This window comes from Mustela nigripes, unplaced genomic scaffold (assembly GCF_022355385.1).
Source record: "Mustela nigripes isolate SB6536 unplaced genomic scaffold, MUSNIG.SB6536 HiC_scaffold_76, whole genome shotgun sequence".
In the NCBI taxonomy this organism is placed as follows: domain Eukaryota; kingdom Metazoa; phylum Chordata; class Mammalia; order Carnivora; family Mustelidae; genus Mustela; species Mustela nigripes.
The window spans coordinates 2,037,830-2,063,815 of record NW_026739491.1 but is presented as its reverse complement, the minus strand read 5'-3'; the positions used below and the strand labels follow the sequence as shown (position 1 = coordinate 2,063,815).

Sequence of the window (25,986 nt, the reverse complement as noted above, 5' to 3'; positions counted from 1 at the left end):
TTAAGAACGAAAGAAGAAAGTTCAGTTAATCGAGGGATGAAACCTTCCCCTCTTTAGCTGCCTCAGAGCTGAACCTTAAGGCCGCACAGTCATGCAGTATTTTTGCTCGTATACTACTTTTTATTGCCCAGAGATGACATTTTCTTACTAAGAAAGACTAAAATTGATCCACACTCTGATTATCTTACAACTTTTTGCAGCCAGTTCTCTAGGCCTCAGTGAATTACAGAGAAAGTTTCCTCTTCTTTAGAGAGAAACTGTAGGTCTGGGAGGAGTTACTCCAGCAGTGGTGGCTGAGGGGTTAACAGCATAGGAAGGAAGACTCGAGTATTGCTGTCTGTGCAGAGTTTCTGTATCAGGCCTTCTGGCAGAACAGCCTAGAAATGTAAAACAACACACCGGAAGCGAAGACGGGGCTCCAGGACATGGCACTGCGTTGCCGGCCAGCGTCTGGCATGTCCCTTCAGTCTTCCTTCCTGTGTGCCTTTATCAGTCCTCTTCCCAGAACAGGCCGGGGATGAACCTGCTGTAAAATACCTTTTCCCTAAATACCTTTTTTTATTGTTGTTCCAGTGTTCTCCTTCTGTTCAAAAGGCTCTTTCTCTCTCTTAGAGTGGCAGCACTGTCAGTGCTAGGGGCTGGGAGACAGGCAGGGGACACTGGAGTTGCTCATCTTTTTCCATCTGGTGACGTATTTTATGGGGAGGAATAAAAAGCCACCCAGCATAGAATGGTCCGTTGAACAGCAAATGCCAAATAGTGGTTTTAAGAGAACATTGTCAGCTGTTGCTCTGGCTTTTAAATTCTTCATGTTAGAAAGCTCATGTGGGTTTGGTGAGTGCTGTGGGGTGTGTGGACCTGGCGATTCACGGACCTGTACCCCTGGGGATAAAAATATATGTTTATAAAAAATAAAAAATTTTAAAATAAAATAAAATTTAAAAATCAAAAAAACCCCAAAAAACAAAAAGAAAGCTCATGTGAGTTTAATTTGTTCCTGACTTAATCTTTTACTATTTGTATGTGCACTGTATTTTTTCTCCCTGAGCAAGCAAAGAATTTAGTAAAATTTCATTTTTTTAAAAAAATTCCATTTCTTATCTGTCTTCTTTTCCCAATCCTGAACTCCCCTAAAAATGATGGGTAACGAGAATTGTTTGTATCATATTGTGGAACACTTTGATGAATGGATTTCAATGGTTCAAACTTCATGATTTGTGGGTTGGACTCTTCCAAAACATAAGTGCTATAAAGTGAATTAGGGCCTAGGTGATGACATGGCTTTTCTGTAAACTCTAGTTTAAGGACACTGCCCCTGCCCAGGGTCAGCTGTGTGGAGCAAGTGAGGGCTGTGCCTCTGGTATTTCCTACTTTCCTCGAATACTTTTGTAACATGTTGGAGGGGGCACAGCTGGTTTTCCTGAAATATACATGTCCAGAATGTGCATGTCAGCATTCACATTTCACCTTTTTTGTCCTTTTCTTACCTTTCCTCTCCATTTCCTAGGGTGATATCCATGAGGATTTTTGCAGCGTTTGCAGAAAAAGTGGCCAGTTGCTCATGTGTGACACGTGTTCCCGTGTGTATCATCTGGACTGCTTAGACCCTCCTCTGAAAACGATTCCCAAGGGCATGTGGATCTGTCCCAGATGTCAGGACCAGGTACTTGGGGTGGGACAGACAGAGTGATGGGCTCAGGGGGACACATGCGGTCGGGAGCACCTCCTTTGCCCTCAGATCCGGGGGCATGGCGAGTCTCTTCCCTCTCCTGATAGTTCCCCTAGCCGCCCCTGGTCTGTTCCTGGCACCGCACTCAGCCACACAGTTTTCATCCTCTCAAGCTTCTCTGTCCTATTACTGAGGTGGTGAGTCTGTGTATAGGTGGAAAGACTCTAACTGCTTCCCTTTGTTTAAAATGACTTATCTTCGGGACGCCTGGGTGGCTCAGTTGGTTAAAATTACTTATCTTCTCATGACCTTGCTCTTTCAAAGCCATAAGACTTTCTGCCTCTTTCTCTAAGAATGGTCCAAACCCAGTAGGTAGTTTTAAGACTCTTCTTTTGGACATAAAAACCCTCAAAGGAAAGTGCCCAATTGACTGTTTAATTCAAATAAACAACAGTTTCCCTTTAAACCTGTGTTGTCACTGGGATCAGAGAACTAACTATAAAGTGGCCATCTTGCTATTTCATGGACTTGGAAGGCAAACATTAACTGCCCTAGCCTCTTCCCTTCTTCTCTGTTTAGTTTCTGGTTTCTTTTTCTCAGCTATCCACGTACCTTTATGTTTTTATGATAAGCTCTCTCAGCATTTTTTTGAAGTAGGCGAAGTATAAATAATAAATAGTCCGAGAAGCTTAGCAAGCTTTGGGATGCTGCTCAGTTCTTTGGAATCCTGTTTGAGAGAATTCTGGTTTTACTCTTTTGTTTTTTTATTTTTTTAAGATTTTATTTATTTTACACAGAGAGAGCAAGTGAGAGAGAGACAGAGAGCAAGCACAAGCAGGGGGAATGGCTGGCAGGGGAGAAGCAGGCTCCCTGCTGAGCAAGGAGCCCGACATGAGACTTGATCCCAAGACCCAGGGATCATGACCTGAGCCAAAGGCAGCGGCTTAACTGACTGAGCCCCCAGGCACCCCAGTTTTCCCCTTTTAATCCTAGTCTTCATCCTGCTGTCTTCGAGAGGTAGTAGAGACCATTCTCTCTGTGTTCTCTCCTGATGCTGCTCTATGACCGTCTGATAATTTTCTACACAAGGTCTAGATTATGCTTTAGTATTTGGAACTAATTTTTAATTTTCTTGGTCAGGCTATCTTTGAGGGTCATGAAAAACTAAAATTGAGACATGCCGATCAAGGATAAAACTACCAGTGGTTGCTGCTGTCCTGCAGGCCTGTGGCTTGTCTGCCGGTGGTTCTGGCTGTCAGAGCGGTTGGGCCTTATATGTGACATAGATGAGAAGCTGGGAATGCCCAGCCAGGTCCCAGCCTCGTCCCAAGCTGGGGCTCAAGTGGCTTGGCTTTTCCTGTCATTGAACCTTATCCTGTCAGGAGTATCTGGAACTTCATAGTCTAGAAACCATAGACCAGGGTTTTGCAACCCTGCCACCGTAAGTCCTTCCTGGATTGTGTCTGCCAATAGCTACAGAGAGCGTTGCTTGTCACTACACAGGGGATGTGTGTTTATACCACCTTTCAAGGTAAAATTCTAACCCTCGTTTCAGATGCTGAAGAAGGAAGAAGCAATTCCATGGCCTGGAACTTTAGCAATTGTTCATTCCTATATCGCCTACAAAGCAGGTAAAGAATCATCCTCATCCCCTTTTGTGTAAGCCTCCCCTTGCTTAAAAAAAAAAAGTATTAGAAGTTCGCATTTGTTTTGCTTTCAAAAGGAAATTTAAAGTTAAAAATGAATAGCTTTTCTTGAACAAAATGAAAAGATTGTGTAGTATTTTCTTGGGGTGGAAGTCCTACTTAGAGCCAGGCCCACGCCACCGCCAGTCCCCTTAGTGTACCTGGCCGACACAGAATATGGGAAGCTCTGTGGGCATGATCTGCACGCCAGCTGGAGCGCAGGAGAACTTTGGGCAAAATACCTTCTTTGGCCAGCATTCTGAACAAAGTGGCCTTTTCAAAGAATTTATTGTTAAAAACAGTTTCTTTCTTTTTTTTTTTTTTCTAGCAAAAGAAGAAGAGAAACAGAAATTACTTAAATGGAGTTCAGACTTAAAACAAGAACGAGAACAGCTAGAGCAGAAGGTGAAACAGCTCAGCAGTTCTATAAGTGTAAGTAGAGCTCGTGCCTTCAGCTATGGCTACATACCAGGGCCCTTGCACGGCCAATCGTCCGTGTGGCTCCCAGGGCGGGTTCAGGTCCGTCAGCTTACTAACACAGGAGACTTTGGGTGGACGCAGAGTTCGCCTCTGGTTACAGTCTGGCCCTTAGGACAGGTGGCCAGTTGGTATATGGTGCCTTCGCCAAGCTCTGGAACCTCTCACTGCCTTTGGTCTGAGAGAGGATTTTCAGTCTCCAGGCTGAAGAGATGCCGTAGCAGCTACAGCAGGATGGCCATACCCCTGTGTGTTCCTCGGTGGGTTTGGGAGGAGTGTGAAGCCTCTCCCTATGCCAGGGAGACACAGATCAGGCCCCGCAGAGAAGCTTTCTCATCGTCCTAGTTAGTGGTCTGTCTGCATGGCCTCTCGTTCCCGTGCTTTCTTCCACACCCTGCTGATGGAGTCTCCAGGTTTTCCTGACCAGCCTGAGGAAGAGAGGCTCCTGGAGACAAGTATTGGAAGTAAATACTGTCCAGCCTGGCCTGTCCAGGTGGAGATCAGATTGTATTTGCAGCAGAGATTCTGAGGCCCCTTCCAGAGCAAGTTTTACTTCTTGTTGAATAGGTGCCCCTCCCCTTGTTAGAGCCGGGTGGCCTTAGCCCTCGTGGACAGCAGGTGGGACCCTGGACTTGGTGGTAGTTGGGCTGTCCCACTCGGCTGCCTTCTCCTCATCACCGTACTCCCCATGGCATGCGGGTTTTGCATCTCTTCCTGCCTAGAACAGAAGCCAGCAGCTGTGGGAGACCTTGAGCAAAAGGGCAAAAGACTCCGAATCCATGACTGAGCAGAAGGGTTTCTGTTGGCTGTAGTGTTTGATTCTCCCAAATATCACTGTGCTGCCCCAGGCGTGCCTCTAAATTCTTGCCGACCAAGTGATCCTCAGTAGCCCTCCAATGGGACCCAGATACCACTGGCTCATTTTCTCTTCTCGAAAGCTCGGCCCAGTCCTGAGCACGTTAGCACCCACTTGCACGGCAGGAGCATAGCAAAACCTGTCCCAGCAGCCTCAGCACAGCTCTGGGAATGTTTTTAAATTGCTTTTCTTTTGTAGCATTAGAGTGGTAATTCACATTTGGTTTTAAGTCCTAGTGTCAAGCAGGGTTGGCTTTTATTTATTTATTTTTTTAATATTTTATTTATTTATTAGACAGAGATCACAAGTAGGCAGAGAAGCAGGCAGAGAGAGAGGAGGAAGCAGGCTCCCTGCTGAGCAGAGAGCCCGATGCGGAGCTGGATCCCAGGACCCTGGGGTCATGACCTGAGCCGAAGGCAGAGGCTTTAACCCACTGAGCCACCCAGGTGCCCCAGGGTTGGCTTTTAAAGCACGCATTTACACTCTCCCTCCTGCCTGTTGGGCCTCCTCCTTCTGTTGGGCAGTAGCGCTGCCTCCAGTGCAGAGCAGAGCAAGGTCTAGGGGCTGCACACCAGCCAGCAGGGTTCTTTTCCCTGGAGAGGGCCGCCAGGCCTGTCAGAAAAGCCACGGAGGCTCAGTGCCACCGCCCTTCTCCTTTGCTGCAGAAATGCATGGAAATGAAGAACACCATCTTGGCCCGGCAGAAGGAGATGCACAGCTCCCTGGAGAAGGTAAAGCAGCTGATCCGCCTCATCCACGGCATCGACCTCTCCAAACCTGTAGACTCTGAGGCCACTGTGGGGGCCATCTCCAACGGCCCGGACTGCACCCCCCCTGCCAACGCCGCCACCTCCACGCCGGCCCACTCCCCCTCCTCCCAGAGCTGCACAGCGAACTGTACCCAGGGGGACGAGACTAAATAACAGAGCCCCGCGAGGAGAAGCCACGGGATCCCGGCAGCCAGGAGAGCAAAAACACTGAAGACTCTAGAAAAGCAAAGCCGGATTTCTTCTGGAAAGTACAGAATTCTTTTGGTTCTTTGGTTCCAGAGAGAGAGAAGATGCTTGTGCCAGGTGGCACCAGAGTTTGCCAATTGATCCTTCTTATTCTGTGTGTACATGCAAAGATTGGACCATGTTACATGAAATAGTGCCAGCTGGAGGTCCTTTGCCAGCACCATGCCAAGTGAAATAATATATTTACTCTCTCTATTATACACCAGTGTGTGCCTGCAGCAGCCTCCACAGCCACCATGGGTTTGTTTTTGTTTTGTCGGGTGGGGAGCAGGGACGGGCGGAGGGAGGAGAGCAGGTTTCAGATCCTTATTCGCCGAGCCGTTTGTTTAGGTAGAGAAGACAAGTCCAAAGAGTGTGTGGGCTTTCCTGTTTCTAAACTTTCACTACTATAAAACCAAAAAAAGGAAATCGAGATTTAACCAACCCCAGTGCCCAGAGGAGGGATGGGAGGGAATGGGGGGGAGCCGGGGTGGGAAAAGTCTATCAAATAAGCAGTATTTCCTATTGTCTGGGGTGGGGCCCAGTGCACGGAGAGGGGGACACCGAGGGCAGCCACGGGGTCCTTCTCCCGCACACCCCGCCTCCCGCCCTGGGTGCCCCCGCCACTCCCCGCGCTCCTTCCCCGCTTTGGCAAATTGGCGTGCGTCCCCGTGAATGGTCCGGTTACCTTCCCTCTCCGAGAACAGGCAAGAGGCCGCCCCAGCGGGCCATTGCCCGGGGCAGGGAAGAAGGGTGTGTGTGTCCAGGAAGGAAAAAAAAGGTGGATCAGTGATTTTTACTTGAAAACAAGCTCCATCCCTTTTCTATATTTATAAGATTCTGAGCGAAGCAGCACGCGACCCAGGTGTGTGTGAACTGAATGGAGATGTTTCTTTTCTCTCTTTTTTTTTTTTTTTTAATTTTTGTTTTGTTCTGTTTTGTTTTTCTTTAAGAAAAAAAGTTTTATTTTGTTGTTTATTTTACTTTTTTGGTAACAAAAACTAAAATAAGGAATAGAAAAGCTGTTTTTCAGGCTGACAGTCAATTAAGGGTAGTCGAGGCCGTGCATGGTAGGGTAGGAGTCATAGTGTCAGTGAGGTCCAGTGAGTCCGTGTGAGTCCTTGTGTCATCGTCCGGGCACTGTTTTTTATGCAAGGGCAAAAATCTTTGTATCTGGGGAAAACAACAACAACAACTTTTTTTTAAATTAAAAAGGAAAATAAAAGATATTGAGGTCTTCCTAGTGTTACTTAAATTAAGATCAAGGTAAGAAACATTGTAAAAAAAAAATTACAAAAGTGCTATTTGTTTCCTAAAAACAGTGATTTCTATTAAAAAGGTGTCAGAACTGGAGAAAATGCTGTGTAGTTATAATTTTTTAGCACAGAACCTGCTGATCATGATGACATTTTGCTGTGTTTGGTGTCTCAAGACTGGTGGACTAGTGTCCATGATTTCTGTCCTCTGGACGACTGCAGCCCTGATGGGCGCAGCCGAGCCCTCCCACCACTCTCCTCTCCTCGGAAAGGACTGTCCTCTCTTCTTGGCGCAGGGATCTGGGCTTCTGTTCTTGAAGCCCACGTGGAGTGTGGATGGTATCAGGGCCCTACCCTACCCATTGTCTCCTCGGATTTTGCTAGAGCAAAAGGCTGGTGCCTAAATAAGATCCCTTCCTTTGGTGCTGCTCTCCGTCTTTCAGCCACCAGCATTGTGAGTGCCTGGGGGACAGCTTTGAAGGACATGGCCAGTGACACTCATTGGTGCCCATGCGCCCTGGCCTTGGTGGGAGGGTGCAAGGGGCAGGCTGGCTGCATCAGCCCTTGGTGCTGAGAAAGGATGAAGGAGTGAGATGTCTTGAGGGTACACGGTGTCTCTGAGACAAAGAGCCCCGCGGGGTGGCCTTTGTGTCTGTCTTGCCTTTGAAGAGGTCTGACTCTGTAGCCGCTTTCTCTGCCTGCTGGCTCCAGGTACCTGAGATAGAGTTTACTGCCCTTTGCCCATCCACAAGCTTCCTGGGCGACCTTTGGCTGGAATCGCTGTGCTTGCCTTGGCGTGGCCCTTCTCCTTCTTGAAAAAACCAGGGTTCTGAAAGGCTCGGACCATTTCTCTCATCTTGCCTCGTGGGAAGTAAATTTTGTCAGGTGTGTGCCGTCATCGGAGAACTTGGCCTGTTGTGTGCCTGGCCCACAGAAGGGAGGCAGGCGCTCCTCACCCCAGCTCTCCTGGGACAGCTCTCCCAAGCCCACCCCATACTGCATAATGGCCAGAGTCTAGAAGGGGCAGAAAAGGTCCCGTTAGTTTCTCCTTTGCCCGGTAAGTCCCAGAGATCCCCATTAGAAACCTGAAAGCAAACCCAAGAGAAAGAGACACTTCTTAGGTCAAATATGCCTCATCTCTACTGGCCATTTCACCTTCCCAGGAATGTTAGGGGATTAAGAGTGGCTGCACAGCCTCAGAGTCAGGCCCTGGCTGTGAGGTTGCCTGAGGGGAACAGCAGCTCCCCTTTTCTCCTGCAGAAACCAAGGTGCTACGTCTAGTCAGGGGGCTTTGGAGATGCCTGGACTGGTCGGAGGCATAGTTGGCAGAGGTTCAGAGCCCAGCAGCAGGCTGTATGCCCGGTCTTCCGCTCTCCCACTAGACTTGTCTGGGCCCAGGGACTGGGAGTTGCCATATGATACCTGTCTTTTCTTGAAAGAAGTTAGGAAGCGATCATTACTAGAAGCCTTTGCTCAGAGAGGAGCTGCCTGAGAATTCTTGGGGTGTCGGCGGAGACGGGGGCAGGGTGGGTAGAGCTAGGCATTGACCGGTATCTAGCCTGCTGCTTTGAGAACTCACACTCTGGCCTTGCCTGAGGTTGGGATATGGATTGTTCCTAAAGTGCGGATGCAAGCTGTTCTGTGAGCCAACTAGCATGGAGTACGAAATGCAACCCTGCCTCCAGGCCCCCACATTCTGGCCTCAAATTCCCAAACTCTACTTACTGCCAAGAAAAGGCCCTGGTCACCCTGTCTCCTTTTCCTCTACTGTCCTGCCAGGAGAAGACCGTCTCTCTGTGCCCTAGACCTTGGGTGCTTGTGAGTCCCTGAGACACACATTCAGGACCGCCTCACCTGGGCTGTCTCCACCGCTCTCCTCTGCTGCTCTTCCGCCATGCCCGGGCCCAGCTGCTCACAGGCACATCTCAGACCAGCTGGCGTGGCAGTCACTTCAGAGGCCGGGGAGTGGCTGATCTGGGACGAGGAGCTGGCTGCCCCCGGGCCCTTGATCAGAAGGCCAGTTGCACAGGCACCGCACCCTGGAGCCGGTGAGCTCATGTTACTGTCATCTTCCCGCCTCTCGCGTTCTTGCCAATGCCGCCCGCAGGTCCTTCTTCTCTCCCGGAGCCTGCTGGGTCTTGTCTCATCGCCGCTGAGCTCATCCAGAGTTGTGCTTTCTCCCTTCCTGATCAGGCCCCTTGGAGCAACCAGGCTCGGGGCAGCCCCCGCGTGTGGGGCTGCACCCCGGCCACCTCCAGCCTGCAGCATCTGAGTGCCGTTTCCCCGCGGGGCCTGCCTGTCCCGGCTTCTTCCTGGCTCAGGCGCGAACCGGCACAACGGCTGCCCCCACGCTTCTCTCCGTGAGGGGGACCGTCTCCCGCTCACTGAGTCTGCATGTACCGTTGGCCCTCCAGCCATCTCTGAGACTTCCTCTTGGGGCCAGCTAGAGCCCCTCTGGGCTCTTGCTCCCCAGTCGCAGGACGCGCTCTAAGCGGTTTCCTCCCTTCACTCCCTTTTAGGGTGTGGTCTTTCTTATTTATCCAAAGGGCTTAATTTAGGAGACTTTTACCCCAGGGGTAAAAGGCTCTTCTGGGTAGTAGGGCGGATGGTGGCCCAGGTATTCTCCAGGCCCAGGGTTCTCCAGGTTCCATGGCTTCTATTGGATAGGGGCAACTTTGCTCAGTGTAAAGGACTGTGGGCCTCACCCCCACCCCTCGGCTGGGCACCTCTGGTGGGAAACAGGAGACCCATTCGCACCCTGGCTTACAGCCGTCCTCCGTGTCCGCTCCTCTCCAAGGGAGGGGGTGGCCCCCCGGGAAGACAGCCCTGGCCCTCCGGCATTAGTGAAGGGGAGGCCACAAGGTCGCCCCCTCCAGAGAGCCAGGGTCGAACTGAAAAATCGCCCTCGCAGAGGAAGGGCAGGGCTCACAAATTCCGCTTTGCTCCCAGCTCCCACGGGGCCCTTCCTCCCTGAGGACTCCCCCCCCCCACCCCCCACCGCAGCCTTTGGCCTCTGCGCCTCTGTGTCGTTTTTTGGGTCCTCAGCCCAGGGTAAGCTGCAGTCAGGCAGGACAGGACGGGCAGCGAGAGGTCAGCGAGCTCCGAGCAGAAAAGAGCCAGCCAGCCCCCAATCCTGTCTCTTGTCCACGCCCTTTGTAATTTCAGTCTTGGTAGAACTTGTATTTGGAGTTTTGTGCTTCAAAGTTTTTGTTTTTGTTTGTTTCATTTTTGTTTTGAGGGGGTGGGGGGGATCCAGAGCAGCTGATCAATTTGTATTTATTTATTTTAACATTTTACTAAATAAAGCCAAATAAAGTCTCTCAGCCTCATGGTATTGGGTTTGGGGCAGGGGAGGGTGGGCAAGACGCACTTGGGTCCCCCGGCCCTCCTGCCACTCTAGGGAGACTCAGCCCCTTCCTGGCTGACCCACACCCTCATGCCCCAAACCAGATGGAACATGAAAAAGAGAACTTTAATTACAAAAAAAGGAATGTACAGATGAAGGTGGGGGAACCAGCCCCAAACAGCTGGGGCACCAGGAGAGTAGACCCCAGCCGCAGCAGCAAGGGGAGGCCCCCAGGACCCACCCCACAGGTGCTCCAACGGAAGCCCTTTCCACTGAGACCTTCAATAATTTAAGTAGCGGGGGGGTAGGGAGGGTGGCTGGGTTGCTCCAGTGTCTACAGGGAGCCCTTGAGAGCCAAGGGGAAGCGCAGGGGTGAGCCATGGAGGGCCAGCCTCGGGGAGGTCAGGCGGGGCCTTGGGGTGGCTGCAGAGCGGTGAGGTATTTGAGGGCAGCAGCCCCGTAGTGACGGGACAAGTCCTGGTGGAACTCCTCCTTGAGGACCTGGAGGCAATCACGATAGGTGGGGCTGGAGCGGAAGCGAGAGATGTCAAGGCTTGGGGCATGCGGCAGATGGATGGTGAAGGCCTCGGGCAGCACCAGGAGCTCGTATTCCTATAGGACAGAAGCAGATGGACATCCACTGCCTGTGCTGGGGGGAGGGATGGGGAGCAGGCTTATCTGATCACCTCTAATAGCCAAAGTAAGGGTCAAAGGGCAGATTTTAGTTCTACACCAGTGAAATTTCTAATAGTACTGCTTAAGGGTTCCGTGTGCCGAGCCGAGGTGTAGTGAGCTCCCTGGGCCTGGAGGTATCCAAATTGAAACTGGAGGCAGTAAGGCACATCCTCCTCACCTGTGCATCCAGCTCCACGATGTGGGCCACCTTGTTCCAGCCAAAGCCTACGAATCGGGGGTCATAGCGGGGACAATCACGAGGCACCACCACATAGGGCTCGTAGTCAGCGGCCCACTGTACGCGGTATGGGGTCTGAGCCTCCCGCCAGCGGGCATAGTCTGTGGGCGCGTGACCCCGGGGCCACTCGTGGTACCTGTGGAACAGGATGGGCCTCGGTGAGAGGGTGGGGGGAGCCGTATGGGTGGGGGAACAGAGCCGAGCAGGGGCCTCCCCTACCTGAAGGTGTAGAGAGAGCCGGAGTCCAGCAAGGCCAGCAGCTCGGCCTTGGAACTGGGGAAGCGGAAGCGGTAGTGCAGGGTCTCGAACGCTGGCACCACCAGGGCCGCTTTCCGCTCGCTGCCTAGCTTCAGCTGCTCGATGGAGGCCCTGATCGGGGAGCGCCCATGAGTGCCGGAGGCGAGGAAGGCTCTGGGCCCAGCGATTCCCTTTCCTTTGCCGCAGGACCCAAGGCTAGCTGGCTCAACCGCCCCGCGGGAGACAGACAAGTGGGGGGCTGCTGCAGGAAGCGGTCCCAGCCTCCTCTCCTCTCCAAAGGCAGCCCGGAGAGCTGATGCGGCCCCGCCACCCTGCTACGAACCCCATCTTACAGGGGACATGGAGGTCCACAAAGGAGCCACCACACACTTGCCTAGGGTCCCAATCCACACACACACCCCTCTGCCGCTCCACTCCCCCGTCCCCGGGCCCACCTGAGGTAGTCGTAGAGGGAATAGGCAGGCAGGAAGTCAATGTCGCTGAGAAAGACGTAAGGCGTGAGGGACTGGGCCAATGCCACGTTCCGCAGCTGGTTGACAGGGTAGAGGGGACCCTCGCGGTATACCACGTGGTAGGCCACGTTCTGCCGGGCAGAGAGCACTGCCGAGGCCTCAACGAAACGCAGGAACTGCTGGGCCTCTGCGTCTGTGAGGTATAAGGCCAGGCTCATGGGGCCCGGCCAGTGCCTGCACAGGGCTTCCAGCATCTGCAGCCTGGGGCGAGGGGGGTGGTCAGCCCGCTGGGGCAGCTCTCCGGGGCAGCTGCCGCAGACACCCCTTCCCATGGGTGACTGAGCACCTTCCCGGGCCTTTCTAAGCTGGTCTTACCTGACCTGCACAACGACCCCACAAGGGGACCCCTTCCCAGGGAACAGGTAAGAACAGCAAAGGCTGGAGATAGGAAGACTTGCCCGTGGTCCCCCAGCTACGGACGTCGGTACCCAGGCACCCAAGCTCTTAACCACAGCCCATGTCTCCGGATCCGGGAACTCCTCAAGCCTCAGGCAGCGAGCAGGAGCTCTTCCTCCCACCCACTGAAACCGTCCTCTCGGAATCCCCCGTCTTGCTCCCCGGTACTCTCACCGGTCCATAGAGAGCTGGGCCACCAGCGTGACGTCGTGGGGCCGGGGGGACGGTGGCTCATGGGGCAGGAAGGTCAGGTGCACGCGGTGCACAGTGAGCTGCTGCTGCCGGAACTCGAAGCAGGCATCTTCCTCGTCCAGGTGCGCCAGGGCCCTCTGCACCTGAGGGGGTTTCGGGGAGACGGGCGCCAGGGCTGGGGCGGGAGGGCAAGTCCCCAGACAAGGCTAGGTCCTATCAGAACAGGGAGGGGGCAGAGCCTCCCTAAGGTGAGGGAAGGCGGCTCCCTCTCACCTGCTCGGCCCCGGAAGGGGGTGGGCTGGGGCAGCCGAAGAGCTCTCTCCGCAAGAGGTTGCCGTCATACCCCAGGAAGGTCAGGTGGAGGTTGCGGAAGTATCCCACGTGCTTATTCTTCACGCGAAGTTTCTTGGGTGAGTTCCAGTGGATTACCTGGGACCCAGGAGGGAGATGTTCAGGGAATGCGCGCAGAGACCAGAAGCCCACCGCTCGGCCCCAACCCCACTGACCTTGAGATCAGACGCCTCCGAGTAGCAGCGCTCAGCCAGCGTGTGGTCTGACAGCTGAACGTTCCAGATGCAGGGCAAGGTCTGCACCAACTCTGGGTGTTCCTTGATTACGGCATTGAAGATGTCCTGGGCAGAGACAGCCATCTTGTTGTGGCCCAGAGCCTGCCCCCCTCACCCTCCCACTGCTTCCCGTCAGAGGTCCCCCCCAGACCTGGTCCGCCAGTGAGGTGGCCGGCAGGGTGAGGAGCTCCCGTGTGGCCGTCAGCTTCCACATCTGCCCCCAGCCAGCCTGCCGGAGCCGGTCCAGCCGCAGGAGGATCACACCTGCCCGGGGGAAGGGGTCATCATGCCCACCTGGGCTAACCCTGCCCCTGGGGTCAGGGTTCATGAAGATGTCTTTTGAATGTCTACTTTTTGACTTATTGGTATTTTCTGACTGTTCAGACAGGAGCATGGACCACTTCAGTCAACCATCATTCCTTTTGGAGGTGAAAGGGGGGCACTGCCCAGCTTACAGAGCACCTCCACAGCCATCTTCTCCCACTCAAGTGACCCGACAGCTGGCAACATCATCCCCATTTCATGGATGAGAAAGCAAGAGGCCCAGGGGAACCAGGTGGCTTGGCCAAAGTCATCCAGCACAGCCAAGGTTGGAACTGTTTTCCAGCTCTTCTCCTGGTGTCCATAACACTATTCTTTGGTGGGGGGGGGAAGCGGTCCCTAGCATTCTGTGTCCTGACCAGTGGTCACCCCTCCTGCCTCCCCCGACCACTGTCCCACCTGTGTTAAATCCCCTGCCCAAGGCAGGCCAGGGCCTGTGGTTCCTCCAGAGGTTGCCCAGGTACCAGTCGCTCTGATTCTCCACAAGACCGATCACCTGCTCATCTGGGAGGGGAGGGCATGAGGGAGCTGCCTGAGGCCGTCACTGGCCCTCAGCTCAGGACTAGGCTACAGCCGGGCCTGGACAGGCCAGGGAGGGGGGACTGGCTGGGGCTGGGTCCCAGGCCTCTCACCAGAAAAGTGAGCAAAGAGTGCCCAGAGCTCTGCGATATCAGAGGCGAAGGTGACATCTGTGTCCAGGACAATGACACGGGCCAGGTCAGGGGGCAGGGCAGCAGGCAGCACTAGCTTCATGAGGCCGTACAGGCCAGAGTAGTGCTTGTTGGGGATCCAGGAGACCTGGGGCTGTGTGGGGGGAGGGGATGGGAAGGACAGGGCTTGAACCTGGCAGAGAAGGGCCTATGAGGGCCAGAACATACGCCAGGGGTGACACAAGAGGAAGAAGGCATGGCCCCAGGGAGGATGAGGGATTTGAGCTTCAGTGGGTGTGATGGGATCGGGGGTTCCAAGGCAGCTCTAACCTCTCCCCCACGCCCCACCCCCGATGCCCTGGGAGGAAGGAAAGGACTGGGCACTGCCAGAAAGAAGTCCAGAAGGGCCAGGGCCCCTGCCTTGAGCTCCTCTGCGTCATAGAAGCTGACCCCGACAGCGGGCACCATCCACGTGTAGAAGAGCATCTCCAGAATGTTCCTGGCCACGGCATCAGTCACCAGATGGAAGTGCAGCGGATTTTTCCTTTGGGAAGGACAGGTGAGGAAAGCTGATAGGCCCAAGAAAGAAGAACTCAGGACAAGACCCACCGGAGGGGCTCAGAAGTGGAAGCACAGCTTCTGCAGAGCTTTTCCGTCCCCAGCTTCGGATGCTGTTAGAACCATCTTCAACCACTGTCCCTGTGGTGCAGATGGGGCCACTGGAGCTCCCAGATCCCGCCCAAGCCTGTGTTCCCTTCCCTACTGGCTGACTCCCCACCCCCGACCTGTTATACCTGTAGAAGAGCACAGACTTCACCAGGGTGACGAGGTCTCGGCTGGAGTTGTGTCCCGCACACACGATGGCCACGTGCAATAGCTGGGGAGGGGATGACAAGGTGAGCAGCTGCCCCTCCCCCACCAGAGCCCACGACGGGGCTGGCCAGGCGGAGGGCAGCGCAGCCCCACCCGGCAACAGAGCTAAGGAAGACTGTGGTGGGGGCACTCGGAGCAGGAGTCCACCCCTATTTCACAAAAGGGGAAATTAAGGCCGGGAGCAGGGAAGGCGTCCCCAATGTCAGAGCCACCTGGCGGAGTCTCGCCAGGTGTCGCCATTCCCACAGGTGTCCGGGAGGTCCGGCTGGGGGCGCGGCGCCCCTGAGATTTCCGCCGCCAGGGGCCGCGCTCACCTACCTCGCACCTCCGCAGCGGCGGCGGCGGCGGGACGCAGTCCGAGTGGTTGTGGCCCCCGCGGTCCGCAGACGGGTCTCCGTCTAGGGCACCAGCGCCCGGCGGCCGCCAGTCTGCAGAGACACGTGGCGTCAGCGGGCAGGGGAAGGATCCCGGGCCCCTCCGCTCGCCTCCGCTCTCGCCGCGCTCACACTCCAAGTCCCCGCCGAACAGGAGGAATCCGATCAGAAGCAGCAGGAGCAGCAGCGCCGCGGCCCCCAGTGCCCGGGGGCGCCCTCGGGGCAGCATAGCTGCCGGCAGGGGCGCTCAGGGCGGAGCGCGACCCCGGGCTGTGGGCTCCATCGCGGTCCCTGAGGATCGGGGAGGGAGGCAGGAGGATCAGCCTTGGGCGACGAGGCCCGACGGCCGCCTGGTCTTCCGTCTCGCTCTCAGTCGCCACCTCACCTGCTCCAGCGGCTCGGGAACCCCGACCTTCCTCTTCCAGAAGGCGGCCGGGGTGCAGGAGAAGGGGGTGGAGGCGCAGGCCAGGCCCGTCCAGAGCAGGAGCCAGCCCCGCCCCCAACCTGGGTTCAGGTTTCACCTCCGCTCGGCTGAGCCCAAAGGGGCGGGGAGACCCCGGGGGTTGTGGGGTGGCTGGCCCCGCCCTCCGCCCCGGCATCCGACGCTCCCCCCCCAAAGCCCGGGAGGAACCCGGGGAACCCCCAGGATGGCAGGAGGGAGCAGGGGCAGCCACCCAGGAAGCCACGGTCCCCGCCACCTGCCCTGAGCCCATCCCCCTCTTCCAGCTCTGAGGCCCCATCTCCTTCCCTTAACCTCCCAACGGGGGAGGGGCCCGTGACCCCGGGCCCGGGATCAAAGGGACGGCCGGGTTAAGGCGGAAGGAGTGGAATGCGGGGCCTCGAGGGTCCGAGACACCTGCTCCGGGCACTGGAGGCGGGGCTGGCCGAGTCCTGCCCAAGCGCTCGGAGCACCTGGAGCTCCCGGGCCGCCCCACCCCCATTCATTTCTGGCAACACGGACAGAGCCGCCTTGCGAAGATCGACTCCTGCTCGGGAGCTGGCGAGGGGCCTCCCTGACGCGGGGACAGGGATTCCCCACCCTTGCCTAGACTTGCGCCTTGTGACTGGGGCTGGGACTGGATCTCTGACTCGGCCCCACCTCGCACCCCGCAGCCCACCGCAGCCCGGCCTCGGCCCTGGAAGGAGCGGTGGGCGCTCTGGCCCGTGAAGGAGAACAGTCACGTCTGGCTGAGCGCACATTCGTGCCAGGCCCGGTGCTGAGGTTTGCTGAGCCTCGTCTCGTTTAACCCTCCCCTCGTCTCGGTTAACCCTCCCTTTGGTCCTGTGACGCAGGCGTTATTCTCCCGAGGAGGGAAGTGACCTGTTCCAACACTGAGACCCCTTCCTAGGCTCTTCCCTGAAGGCAAAGTGTCCTGCTGCTCTACTCGAAGGCTTCCTGCCCGGGGACTTGCCCCTGATATTCCTTCTGCCTGGATTCCACCAGGTTGCCTACTCCCACCCCCCGAGGGCGGGCTCCTCCTTCCACCTCCCTTGGTTTATTTTATTCCTAGCCCTCCTGGAAGTTGACCTCGTGGACCTGTTTATAGCAGGTCTCCCCGCCTAGAAGAAGGCTAATCCTGGGCCTGGAGCCTTGTCTATCCTGTCCTGTACTGGGCCCGGGAGCCCAGCCAGGGTCCAGCACCCACGGAGCACTAAGTCGGTGCTGAAAGTGGACGAAATGCCCCAGGCCTCTCTGCCAGACCGGTTAGCGCAACTTCACCTATTAAAATGAGGGCCTGGGAGATCCTAACCCAAAAGCAGCTGTGGAAAGCAGTCCAGCATGAGACCCTCTCAAGTCTCTACCTTCAAGACGCCAGGAGACCTTTCTCTGGGAGATGGGGTTTTTCCAGGAAGGTCCAGTTTGGGAGGCCGGGGTCACGGTTGCCATGGAGACTGATGGTGGCTCCCTGCACATCTGGGAATTAAAAGGAGATGGGGGTGCAGAGGCTATCCTGGCGCTTGGAACTTTGAGCCTTTAGCCCCTCTGGCCCTCATCTCTAGCCTGGAGTGGGAGACAGGTGTGGCCATATGAAAGGGCAGTCTTCTAGGCCTGAAACCTCGTTTGACCCAGCTCTGCCCAGGACTTTGCTGTGTGACCTTAGCCTAGTCAAGCCCCCTCTCTGGGCCTCAGTGACCTCCTCTATACTGGTTAGACTGGTCTAGCTCTCTTCTCCTGTGGCTCAGGGCCGACCCGACCAATGGGAGGTTCTGGCCCAACTTGCCCAGAGGCCCTTCCATCCCAGCCAGGTGACCAATGCCAGGTAGAGGGACCCAGCAGGGAGGGGCTTTGCCAAGTACCTCCTCCACACATGGCCACTCTTTGTTTCTGGGACCTAATCAGGCCTGAGATCTGGAGAGGACATTCAGGCAACCTTGCTGCTTCCAAAGTGGCTGGGCCGGCTCTCCTCTCCCAGTCCTGCAGGGAAGGTGGAGAAACAGAGGCCAGTGCCCCTCACTCTGTCTGGGGGATGCTGCTGCTCTGTCCTCCACACCTTTTCTCCCCAGAACCACAGGCCCGTCAGCCCTGCGAGTATCACAGAAACTTCACACTCCCCGTCCTGTCCTCACTTTCTCCACGGCTGCAGAGGGAGAGACTGGAGGAGTGCCCACTGGTGAGGTTCGGGAACAGGTTCATTAAGATGGTGGGGTACAGGGAGGAAAGGAGAAAGAGCCCCACACTGAATGCCCTGAGCCCTGGTCTTAACCCCATCTACTGGCTAGACTCCCGACCACGTGGCCTCACTGTGTCACTGCCCTTGCTAGGCTGTGGGCAGTGGGAGAGAGGGCACTGCTGTGGGAGACGCACATTGTGGTCCATTTGGCCAATGCCATGTCACATGACCTGGAACAAGTCCTTTCGCCTACTGGGGCCTCTTATTCCCCATCTGTGAAAAAGAGTTCACACCTAGCTGGCAAGGTTGCCAGAAAGAGTCGTCTAGGAGTAAGCCTGGCATCCAGGAGGTGGTGAGAAACCGTGTTGATGATGCCCACGACTGCCCCCTCTGTTCTCCAAGAACTTTAGCCTCTCCCGAGGCCCCTGGACACATCTCCCTGGGTCATCATTGCTTAGCATGAGTAGGGAGGGTAGCTGTGTTTCCCCACCTGATATAGAAGAAAACTAAGCTGGAGAGGAGGGAGAAGGAGTGGGGAGGTCTAGGAGGGGCTGTGGCTTCCTAGTGAGTCGTGTTGTTGAAGCCGCCTAGGCTCTGTGGTCAGACTACAGCAAGATTCGAATGTGGCTGGGCGTTCTTAAGCAGATCCTTTCCACACCTGCTGATAATATTCCGTAGAGGGAATCAGGTAAAACAACGTGTTACTACTTTCAGAGTTCCCTGAACCAGCGAGTCAGGTCCCCAAAGGCTCAGACCCTTGACCCCACCCAGGCCCCGCCCCTTTCCCCACAGCCAATCAGTGGCGGCTTCCCCAGAGCGTCAGATGCCCCGCCTCTGGCGGCTCCTGTCCCGCCACAGCCTCTTTCAGGGAGGCCGCCCGGTATGGGAAGATTCCCGGTATTCTCGCCCGTCCGTTGGGGAGCCGCTGAGGACCGGAAGGTGCATCCGAGGGCCGAAAAGCGCTCTGAGATTGAGCCGGAGTTCAAGGAGCAAGGCTCCCCTCAAACCATTTTACAGATAGGAAAACTCGAGACCCAGAGAAGGGAAGCGCTCGACCAAGTCACCCCAAGCCAAGAACCGAAGGCGGAAACAGAGTTTTCTCCGCGAGGATGGGACTGCACACCCGCAGAGTGCATGCGGGAGCTGTGGCCGAAGCCCAGCACTAACAGTGGCTGACCAGGGATCGAGACTGCGTGGAGGGCTGGATTCTTCCTTGCCTCGGTTTCCCCAGCACTACCTCTGGTAGGGGTCGGGAGACGAGGCAAGTGGCCAAAAAGACGCCTGCCAGGACTGTCTCCGCGCCTCCTCAAGTCTGATCGTAATTCCTTTAGCCGACCACCTCCCCGCCCCCTTAAAATACGGTCCTCCCGTTCGAGCCTCTCGGTGTTCTATTGGAAAGACTCTAGGGTCCTAGTCCATTCTCTAGAATGAACTGCTCAGACTACCGCGGGAGCTTCCCTGGAACTGCTAACTGCGCAGGCGCAAGGGCCGCCTACCCGGAAGGCGGAAGAACCGGGTCCCGACGCCGCGGGGAGGGTCGGGGGCGGAGTGTGTATTAACCAATGACCTGAAGCAGCAGGGAGGGCGGGATCAGGCTCGCAGTTGCTAAGCGCTACCCTGGAGGGAGGTGATTTAGGCAATGAGGTGAAGGGTGGTTCAATGGCCCTTCACGTCATTATCCTTCTGGCCCTCGGAAGTTAAGCAACGAAGAGGCGGGCCTAGGACCGGAAGCAGGAAGGAGGGCGCAGGAAGAAGGGTGTTGCAGCTGGTCGTGCAGTCGGTCCGTGAGTCTATCCGTCCCGAGGGCAGGATGGAGAAACTGCGGCTTCTGAGCCTCCGCTACCAGGAGTACGTGACTCGTCACCCGGCCGCCACGGCCCAGCTGGAGACTGCAGTGCGGGGCCTCAGTTACCTGCTGGCAGGTGCTACCCTGACCTTTGCCCCAGCCCTTAGGGGCTCTGACCCCTGACCCCCACTGGCCCCTTCCCTTCGGAATCAGAATAGTGATCGCTGTGCTTGAGGAGTTCCGTCCAGGTTCCCATCGGGCATAGGGAGGGGACGTCTGCGCCCGAAGCCGCAGGCTGAGGCGAATGCTCACCGTCGCCTCCTGTGCCTTCTCCCCAGGTCGCTTCTCCGATTCGCACGAGCTGTCAGAGCTGGGTGAGTGGGGCTCTGGGGTGGGTGGGGGGCGGCGAGGCTTCCCAGAGCGGGGACCACCCCGGTCCGCAGTCCTAGGCTTTCCGTTACATGGTCCTGCACGGAATCGGACACAGTTCCAGAGTCCACGGTCTTGACGTCTTCCCCCCGCCCCCCAAATAGACCAGAGACAAATCTGGGGACCTTGACTGGTCTGGCCACTGACCCAAGTACCTTGCCTGCCTTTGCCCAGTTAATCTTCCCTGGAGTTATAGGAGGTGGGTAGTGTAACTGTCCTCAGTGTCCAGTTAAAGGGGCAGCTCAGTGAGGTTACGGGACAACTACTGATGATCCGAGAGGCAGGATTCAAGCCCAGATTTCTCACATTCGAGGAGCCTCAGACTGTAACTGCCTCAGTCATGTTTGCCCAGGGAGCATGGGAGGTGGAACTGGAGCTGCCTCTGGGCGGGGTTGGGGGCGGGCAGGCTGCAGAGAGAGGAGGCCAGGAGGCAAGACCACCCATCCATGGCTGTGAGAGCGAGGGGCGGTTCTGGGCAGCCGGCCAACCAGGGCTCTGGGGCAGGGCAGTCACTGCTTTGTCACAGAGATCAAACCATCCCTTCATGTTCCAGCCACCCACACGAGATCTTACCCGGGAGCGGGGAGCTCTGAGGAAGTGGGTGAGGAGGCGGGTTGGTTTCCACACAGTCTGGGGCAGGAGGAGTAGAGCAGGTAACAGGTGATCCCTGCAGCTCTGGGGAGAAGGGGAGGGTGGCGAGGCTGCAGGAGCAGCCCCTGAAGGCCACAACTCTCCCTCTCAGTGTACTCTGCCTCTAACCTGCTCGTGCTGCTTAATGATGGGATCCTGCGGAGAGCGCTCCAGAAAAAGTTGCCTGTGGTGAGAATTCTGGCTGGAGCTGAGGGCGGGAAGCTTTGGGACTGCGTGTGTAGCCTGTGTTACCATCTCAGTGTGAGACATGCCCACGTCTGCTGAGGTTCAGGCCGTCTCATCAGGGGAAGGGTCGAGTTGTTAGTGCCCCTGTCTCAGATGAAGAGACTGAGTTTCAGAGGCATAGGGTAGCCTCTGCCCCCTGGAGAACTCAGGCCTACACGGGTAGTTTTAGGGGAAAATCCACCTCCCCTAGGGGGATGGCCTGGGACTGGTCCCCCCAGCCCTGACCTCTTGGCCTGGGGTCCTTGCAGTCGCTGTCCCAGCAGAAGCTGCTGACATGGCTGAGCGTGCTGGAGTGCGTGGAAGTGTTCATGGAGATGGGGGCCGCCAAGGTGTGGGGTGAAGTGGGCCGTTGGCTTGTCATCGCCCTCATCCAGCTGGCCAAGTACGTCGGGACTGAGGAGGGCAGGTCCTGGGTGGAGGTGACTCTGGCCAGCAGTTCGGATGGGGTTCATCAGAGCACCCCTGACCCCCTGCTGGCTAGCCATCGCCCCCGCAGCCGTGTCATACTCCCAACCCAGGGCTGTCCTGCGGATGTTCCTGCTGATCTGGTTCAAGGCTGGCCTCCAGACCTCACCCCCCATTGTTCCGCTGGACAGGGAGACCCAGGCACGGCCCCCTGGTAAGCTGTTGCCACTCTCTGGAGTGACCTGGCACATGGAACTAATTCGTGGGTTTCGAGCGGGCCGGCGGGAGTGGCGTGTTGTCTGTTCAGGGAGCACATCTATCCCCAGCAGTTCAGTTTGCTCTCATTCCCCTGTATTGTACAGAGGGAAAAAAGGATGAGGGTAGAGGCATAATCAGAACTTGAACTCAGGACTCCCGGCACCATTGTCTTCTTTTTTGTGGGTGGCAGGAACGAGGGACAGCATGAGGTGGAGACAGAGGTCCTGCCAACCATGGGCCTTGTTCTGGATCTCAAGTGCCACAGTTGTGTGAGGCTGGGTACCTGGCAGATCTGTCCTTTCGGGGCTTCGTACTCCTTACCGGTTGGCCTGATGCTTCTGGCCCTCGATGGGGACCATTCTTTGCTTCTCCTCCTGATCATATTGAATGCAAAGGCCTGAGAAGGCCTGGGCTCTCCCTCTTTCCCTCCCTCCCTCCAGTCCCCAGGGAGGTCTGGCTTCTTGGCTGGCTCCCCTGCCACCGGTGATGCTGCACTTTCCCCAGGCCGGGGATGGTGCTGACCCCACATCGCTGGCGACTGCGTCCTGCCTCAGCCGCTGCCTTGGTCCAGGCTTGTCCACGCTCACCTGTTCTCCCCTCAGCGCCCCAGGAGCGTTCACGGCACGCATGTTCTCCACAGGCTCTGCTGGAAACGTGGCCCTCTGACAGCATGGCCTTCTGTCTGTCCCTGCTAGATGGTGACCAGAGCACTGACAGCCAGGAGCAGTCGTACGTGGGGAAACGGTCAAACCGAGTGGTACGAACCCTCCAGAACAGTAAGTGTAGGATGTTGTGGCCCGGGCGCCTCAGGGCTGAGGTCAGCCTGGGCCTGACTGCTTAGCCGTGGCCCTTGTTTCTCTAGCCCCATCCCTGCACTCGAGGCACTGGGGAGCCCCCCAGCAGCGGGAGGGGCGGCAGCAACAGCAGCAGCGCGAGGAGCTGAGTGTCACCCCCACCCCTCTGGGCCTGCAGGAGACCATCGCAGAGTCCTTGTATATCGCCCGGCCGCTGCTGCACTGTATCCTCAGCCCACACGGCTGGCCAGCCCTGCAGGACGGGCCGATGGGGAGCGGGGGGCGGGGTGGGCCATGTGCTGGAGACCTCCTTGACACCATGGCCATCAGTGCTCAGCCTGGGCCTGTGGGGTCAGCGGTCGTGGACACCCTGGCTCCTCTCTGGGGTCGTGGATGTGACCAGGTAAGCCTGGGCCTGGCTGGAGAGACCACTCCCTCTGCTGGGTTTTGTGCTGCAGACCTGTCTCCACTGGAGCAGATGGGGGGGCCCCCCTCCCCCGTTGCTGGTCCTGACTGTGTTCCCTCCTGCCCCCAGCCTGAGCCTCCTGAGTGACAGGAAGGGCCTGAGCCGGAGGGAGCGGCTGGAGCTGCGGCGACGGACCATCTTGCTGCTCTACTACCTGCTACGCTCCCCGTTCTATGACCGCTTCTCCGAGTGAGGACGGGCCCCAGGAGGGGCGAGGCCCACCCTCGGCCTGCACCCACTGCCTTGGGGTGTTCAGGCCCCTGGCCTAGCCCTGGGCGTGCTGAGGATGGGGCCGTGGGGATGGAGGGGGGGCTTTCTTCCTGCTGAGTGGTTTGGAGCCCCACATTGCAGAGAGGCCCTTGAGGTTCACAGAAACTGGGCACCTTAAACCGAGCCGCCCAGCTGGCCTGTGGCAGAGCCAGGGGCCACCTCCATGATCTCTCTTAGCCTCTCCCTACCTTGCCCAGCCCCCGTTGTCTCCTTTGAGGGCCCAGAGCTTCCGGCCTTAGCCAGGCTCAGAGGGCCCACTGGCGGCAAGTTGGGGGGTGGCTTGGGACCAAGTGCCGCAAGGTCTGCCGGGTGACTGCCTGAGGTGTGACTGTGATCTGGAGGGGCGGGGGTGGTCCCTGTACAGCGACGGGGGCCAGGAGACAGACGAGAGGCTCCTGTCTTAATAAGTCCTCTGCTGGAAGACTGCAGTCATACCCGGAATCACATTTCCTGCTAGGACTGCACAGCCTCTGTTTGGGTTTGGTTTGCTTTGTTTCTGAGGCAATAGGAAGTGAGTTTGGGCTGCAATTAATGCCACCTCAGTGAGAACAGCCGGGCCTGGCTGGCCCTGTTTCCAGCTAAGTTTGCAAGCTCACAAGCTACTAAAGCCAAATCCTATTCCCTGCTCTGAAGGAATATTCCAGAGACTTACGTGGACCATATGAGCTCCCCCCACAAACGGTCTGCCCTTTGCAGAGGAAGCATAGCCCCAGGATCTTGGAACTGAGGCATTTTGAGGTGACCATACCAGCAGAGGTGGCCCCATAGGCGGCGAGCCTCTAGTTTGGCTCCTGCCAAGCAGACCAGCCTAGTACCCTTACAGCAGTGGCTCAGACTGAGAAAGGTGTAGAAACCTGCCAGAGAAATTCCTGTTTCCCCAGAGGACAGGGAGTGGGCTGCTGAGCGGCTCTGGGGCACAGGCTGTGTGGGGAGCCCCCTGTCCTTCCTGTCAGAGACCGAGTGTCATCTCTGGGGCCGGGCTGCCTTCCAGTTGTGTGACCTTGGGCAAGTTACTGAACCTCTCTGTGCCTCATCTGAATGACGGGGACATGATTGTGCCCGCCTCAAAGGGTTGTGGGAGGCCTTCTGTGACCTCAGACATACGGGAGTGCTTGGTACAGAATCACTCAACAGATGCCGAGTCTTGTCATCATTTCTCTTGTTACCATCCCCAGCACTGTCGTGTCACCCCAGGTCCTCCCATGGGAAAGTACCATCTCTTAAAAAAAAACAAAAAATAAGGCTTTGGCCCTGGCCCCTTCCTCTGAGTGTGCCTCCCTCAGGGGGCCTGGTCACTCAACATTGGCTCATAAGGTTTCAGCGTGGCTCAGCTCTTCTGGTTCACGGGGCTTCTCGAAGGTGGGGCTGTCCTTCTGGGCCCTCACCATCCTTGTGCTGGGACTGGCCCATGTGCGGTGCCCCAGGAATGCGTTGGCTCAGGAGAAGGAAGGGCAGGACGAGGGAGGACTGTGTGTGGTGCCGCGAGTAAGGCCAAGTCCGGAGCTGAGCTGTGGGCGGTCCAGGCCTATGGCCGGGGTTGTAGGCACCGAGACCCCCCCACTCAGCCTGCTTCCTGCTCATGTCTCTGCAGGGCGAGGATCCTCTTCCTGCTCCAGCTGCTGGCAGACCACGTTCCGGGCGTTGGCCTGGTGGCAAGTAAGTGCAGGATAGGGATGTGATGATTACAGAGTGTCACGGGTCTGTCCAGTGGCCCGTGTCCTTGACTATTGTCTCTTTATCTCCTTGTCATTTGATTCTTGACAGAGTCAGGAGAGGGAGCCCAGAGAGTCAGGTTGGGCGGGTGACAGCTCCTGGGCAGGGCCAGGCAGGCACATAGAGCCTCAGGGGTGGCTGGAAGGGGGTGTCCTGTCCTGGGAGAAGTGTAGGGCCACCCTGGGCTGTCAGCCTTAGCTGCCCCGGGACCCCGGAGCCGTATACCCCTGGCTTCTCTGGGGCTTTCTGGTGCCCACCAGGCTGTTTGGAGCTCTTCCCTCAGCAGAGAGGCCATCAGTGTCCACAGTGGGACCAGCCCAGTGGCTTCTTGAAGCCTGAGGGTCTTCTTGCAAAGGGGACAAAGGTCGCTGCTGCTGCTGCTGCTTTCCTAGGGGCGGACAGGTGGGAGAGTCTGTGGGGCTGGTGGCCCAGTAGATGTGAGCAGCTGGGCTGGGGCTGCTGAGGCTCCTGAGAACGGCCTCAGGTAGAGCAGAGTCAGGTTGGGGCCAGGTTGGAGTCTGGCCCTCAGCCCCGAACTCCCTCTCGTTCCAGGGCCGCTCATGGATTACCTGCCTGCCTGGCAGAAAATTTATTTCTACAGTTGGGGCTGACCTATCCCAGGAGTGGGTGCAGGGAGGGGCAGGGGTGCCCCAGCCGCTGGGTCCCCCAGGGCCCCTTCACCCTAATAAACCGACTCTGGCAGCGAGCCCGCCTGTGGCGTCTCCATCCCACTGCCCGGCGCTCCTGGCACCCCCACCCAGCAGCCAGGCCACCCACGCACCTCCCGAACATCTCTGGCCGTGGAGCCACTGCCTCCTGCCCCTCATCCCTGGGCTGAGAACCCTCGGTTGGGACGGGGGCCTGGGCTTCTCCGGCCACAGAGAGCTGGGATCTGGTCTCTGCAAGCATGGGAAGCCGCTGGCCATGGCAGCTGCAGAGGTTAATCCCACACCTCTGTCCCCGATCCTGGTGACAACAGACAAGGCCCAGCTGGGCACACAGTGCCTGTGTGGCCTCTGGCCAGAGCCTCTGTCTGCC

The 25,986-nt window shown here is 57.0% G+C and overlaps 3 protein-coding genes across 22 annotated transcripts in view; 2 read left to right on the top strand and 1 right to left on the bottom strand.

Moving 5' to 3' along the window:
• LOC132008247 (PHD finger protein 21A) overlaps window positions 1-10,261 on the top strand; it is a 192,697-nt gene extending 182,436 nt beyond the window's left edge. For all 15 annotated transcript variants that reach the window (XM_059386770.1, XM_059386767.1, XM_059386771.1 and 12 more), the window contains 4 exons: window positions 1,508-1,663; window positions 3,225-3,300; window positions 3,683-3,786; window positions 5,353-10,261. In XM_059386770.1, the coding sequence (XP_059242753.1) occupies window positions 1,508-1,663; window positions 3,225-3,300; window positions 3,683-3,786; window positions 5,353-5,610 (594 nt within the window). In that variant the 3' untranslated portion in view covers window positions 5,611-10,261. The remainder of the gene's footprint in view (window positions 1-1,507; window positions 1,664-3,224; window positions 3,301-3,682; window positions 3,787-5,352) is intronic.
• A 334-nt stretch (window positions 10,262-10,595) lies between these two features.
• On the bottom strand, window positions 10,596-16,665 carry LOC132008246 (xylosyl- and glucuronyltransferase LARGE2). Of its 6 annotated transcripts, none has more exons than XM_059386754.1 (15): window positions 15,725-16,663; window positions 15,472-15,630; window positions 15,284-15,393; window positions 14,887-14,969; window positions 14,543-14,636; window positions 14,075-14,246; window positions 13,842-13,946; window positions 13,273-13,385; window positions 13,062-13,187; window positions 12,829-12,984; window positions 12,538-12,698; window positions 11,890-12,168; window positions 11,417-11,566; window positions 11,138-11,333; window positions 10,596-10,896 (listed from the first exon to the last, which is right to left on the bottom strand). In XM_059386754.1, the coding sequence occupies exons 2-15, from the start codon at window positions 15,566-15,568 to the stop codon at window positions 10,687-10,689; spliced, it is 2,052 nt and encodes a 683-aa protein (XP_059242737.1). In that variant the 5' UTR covers window positions 15,569-15,630; window positions 15,725-16,663; the 3' UTR covers window positions 10,596-10,686. The 6 variants fall into 6 exon arrangements, with proteins under 6 accessions (XP_059242737.1, XP_059242736.1, XP_059242738.1 ...); XM_059386753.1 differs by having other exon boundaries at window positions 14,513-14,636; window positions 15,725-16,661; XM_059386755.1 differs by having other exon boundaries at window positions 11,890-11,934; window positions 14,513-14,636; window positions 15,725-16,660.
• Window positions 16,666-18,817: 2,152 nt separating this feature from the next.
• Window positions 18,818-25,654, top strand: LOC132008195 (peroxisomal membrane protein PEX16). The gene is made up of 11 exons (XM_059386610.1): window positions 18,818-19,873; window positions 20,076-20,111; window positions 20,909-20,985; window positions 21,291-21,424; window positions 21,561-21,661; window positions 22,401-22,481; window positions 22,568-22,723; window positions 22,830-22,902; window positions 23,035-23,154; window positions 24,827-24,891; window positions 25,501-25,654. Exons 1-11 carry the CDS (start codon window positions 19,762-19,764, stop codon window positions 25,557-25,559), a joined length of 1,014 nt encoding a protein of 337 aa, XP_059242593.1. The 5' UTR covers window positions 18,818-19,761; the 3' UTR covers window positions 25,560-25,654.
• The last annotated feature ends 332 nt before the right edge of the window (window positions 25,655-25,986 follow it).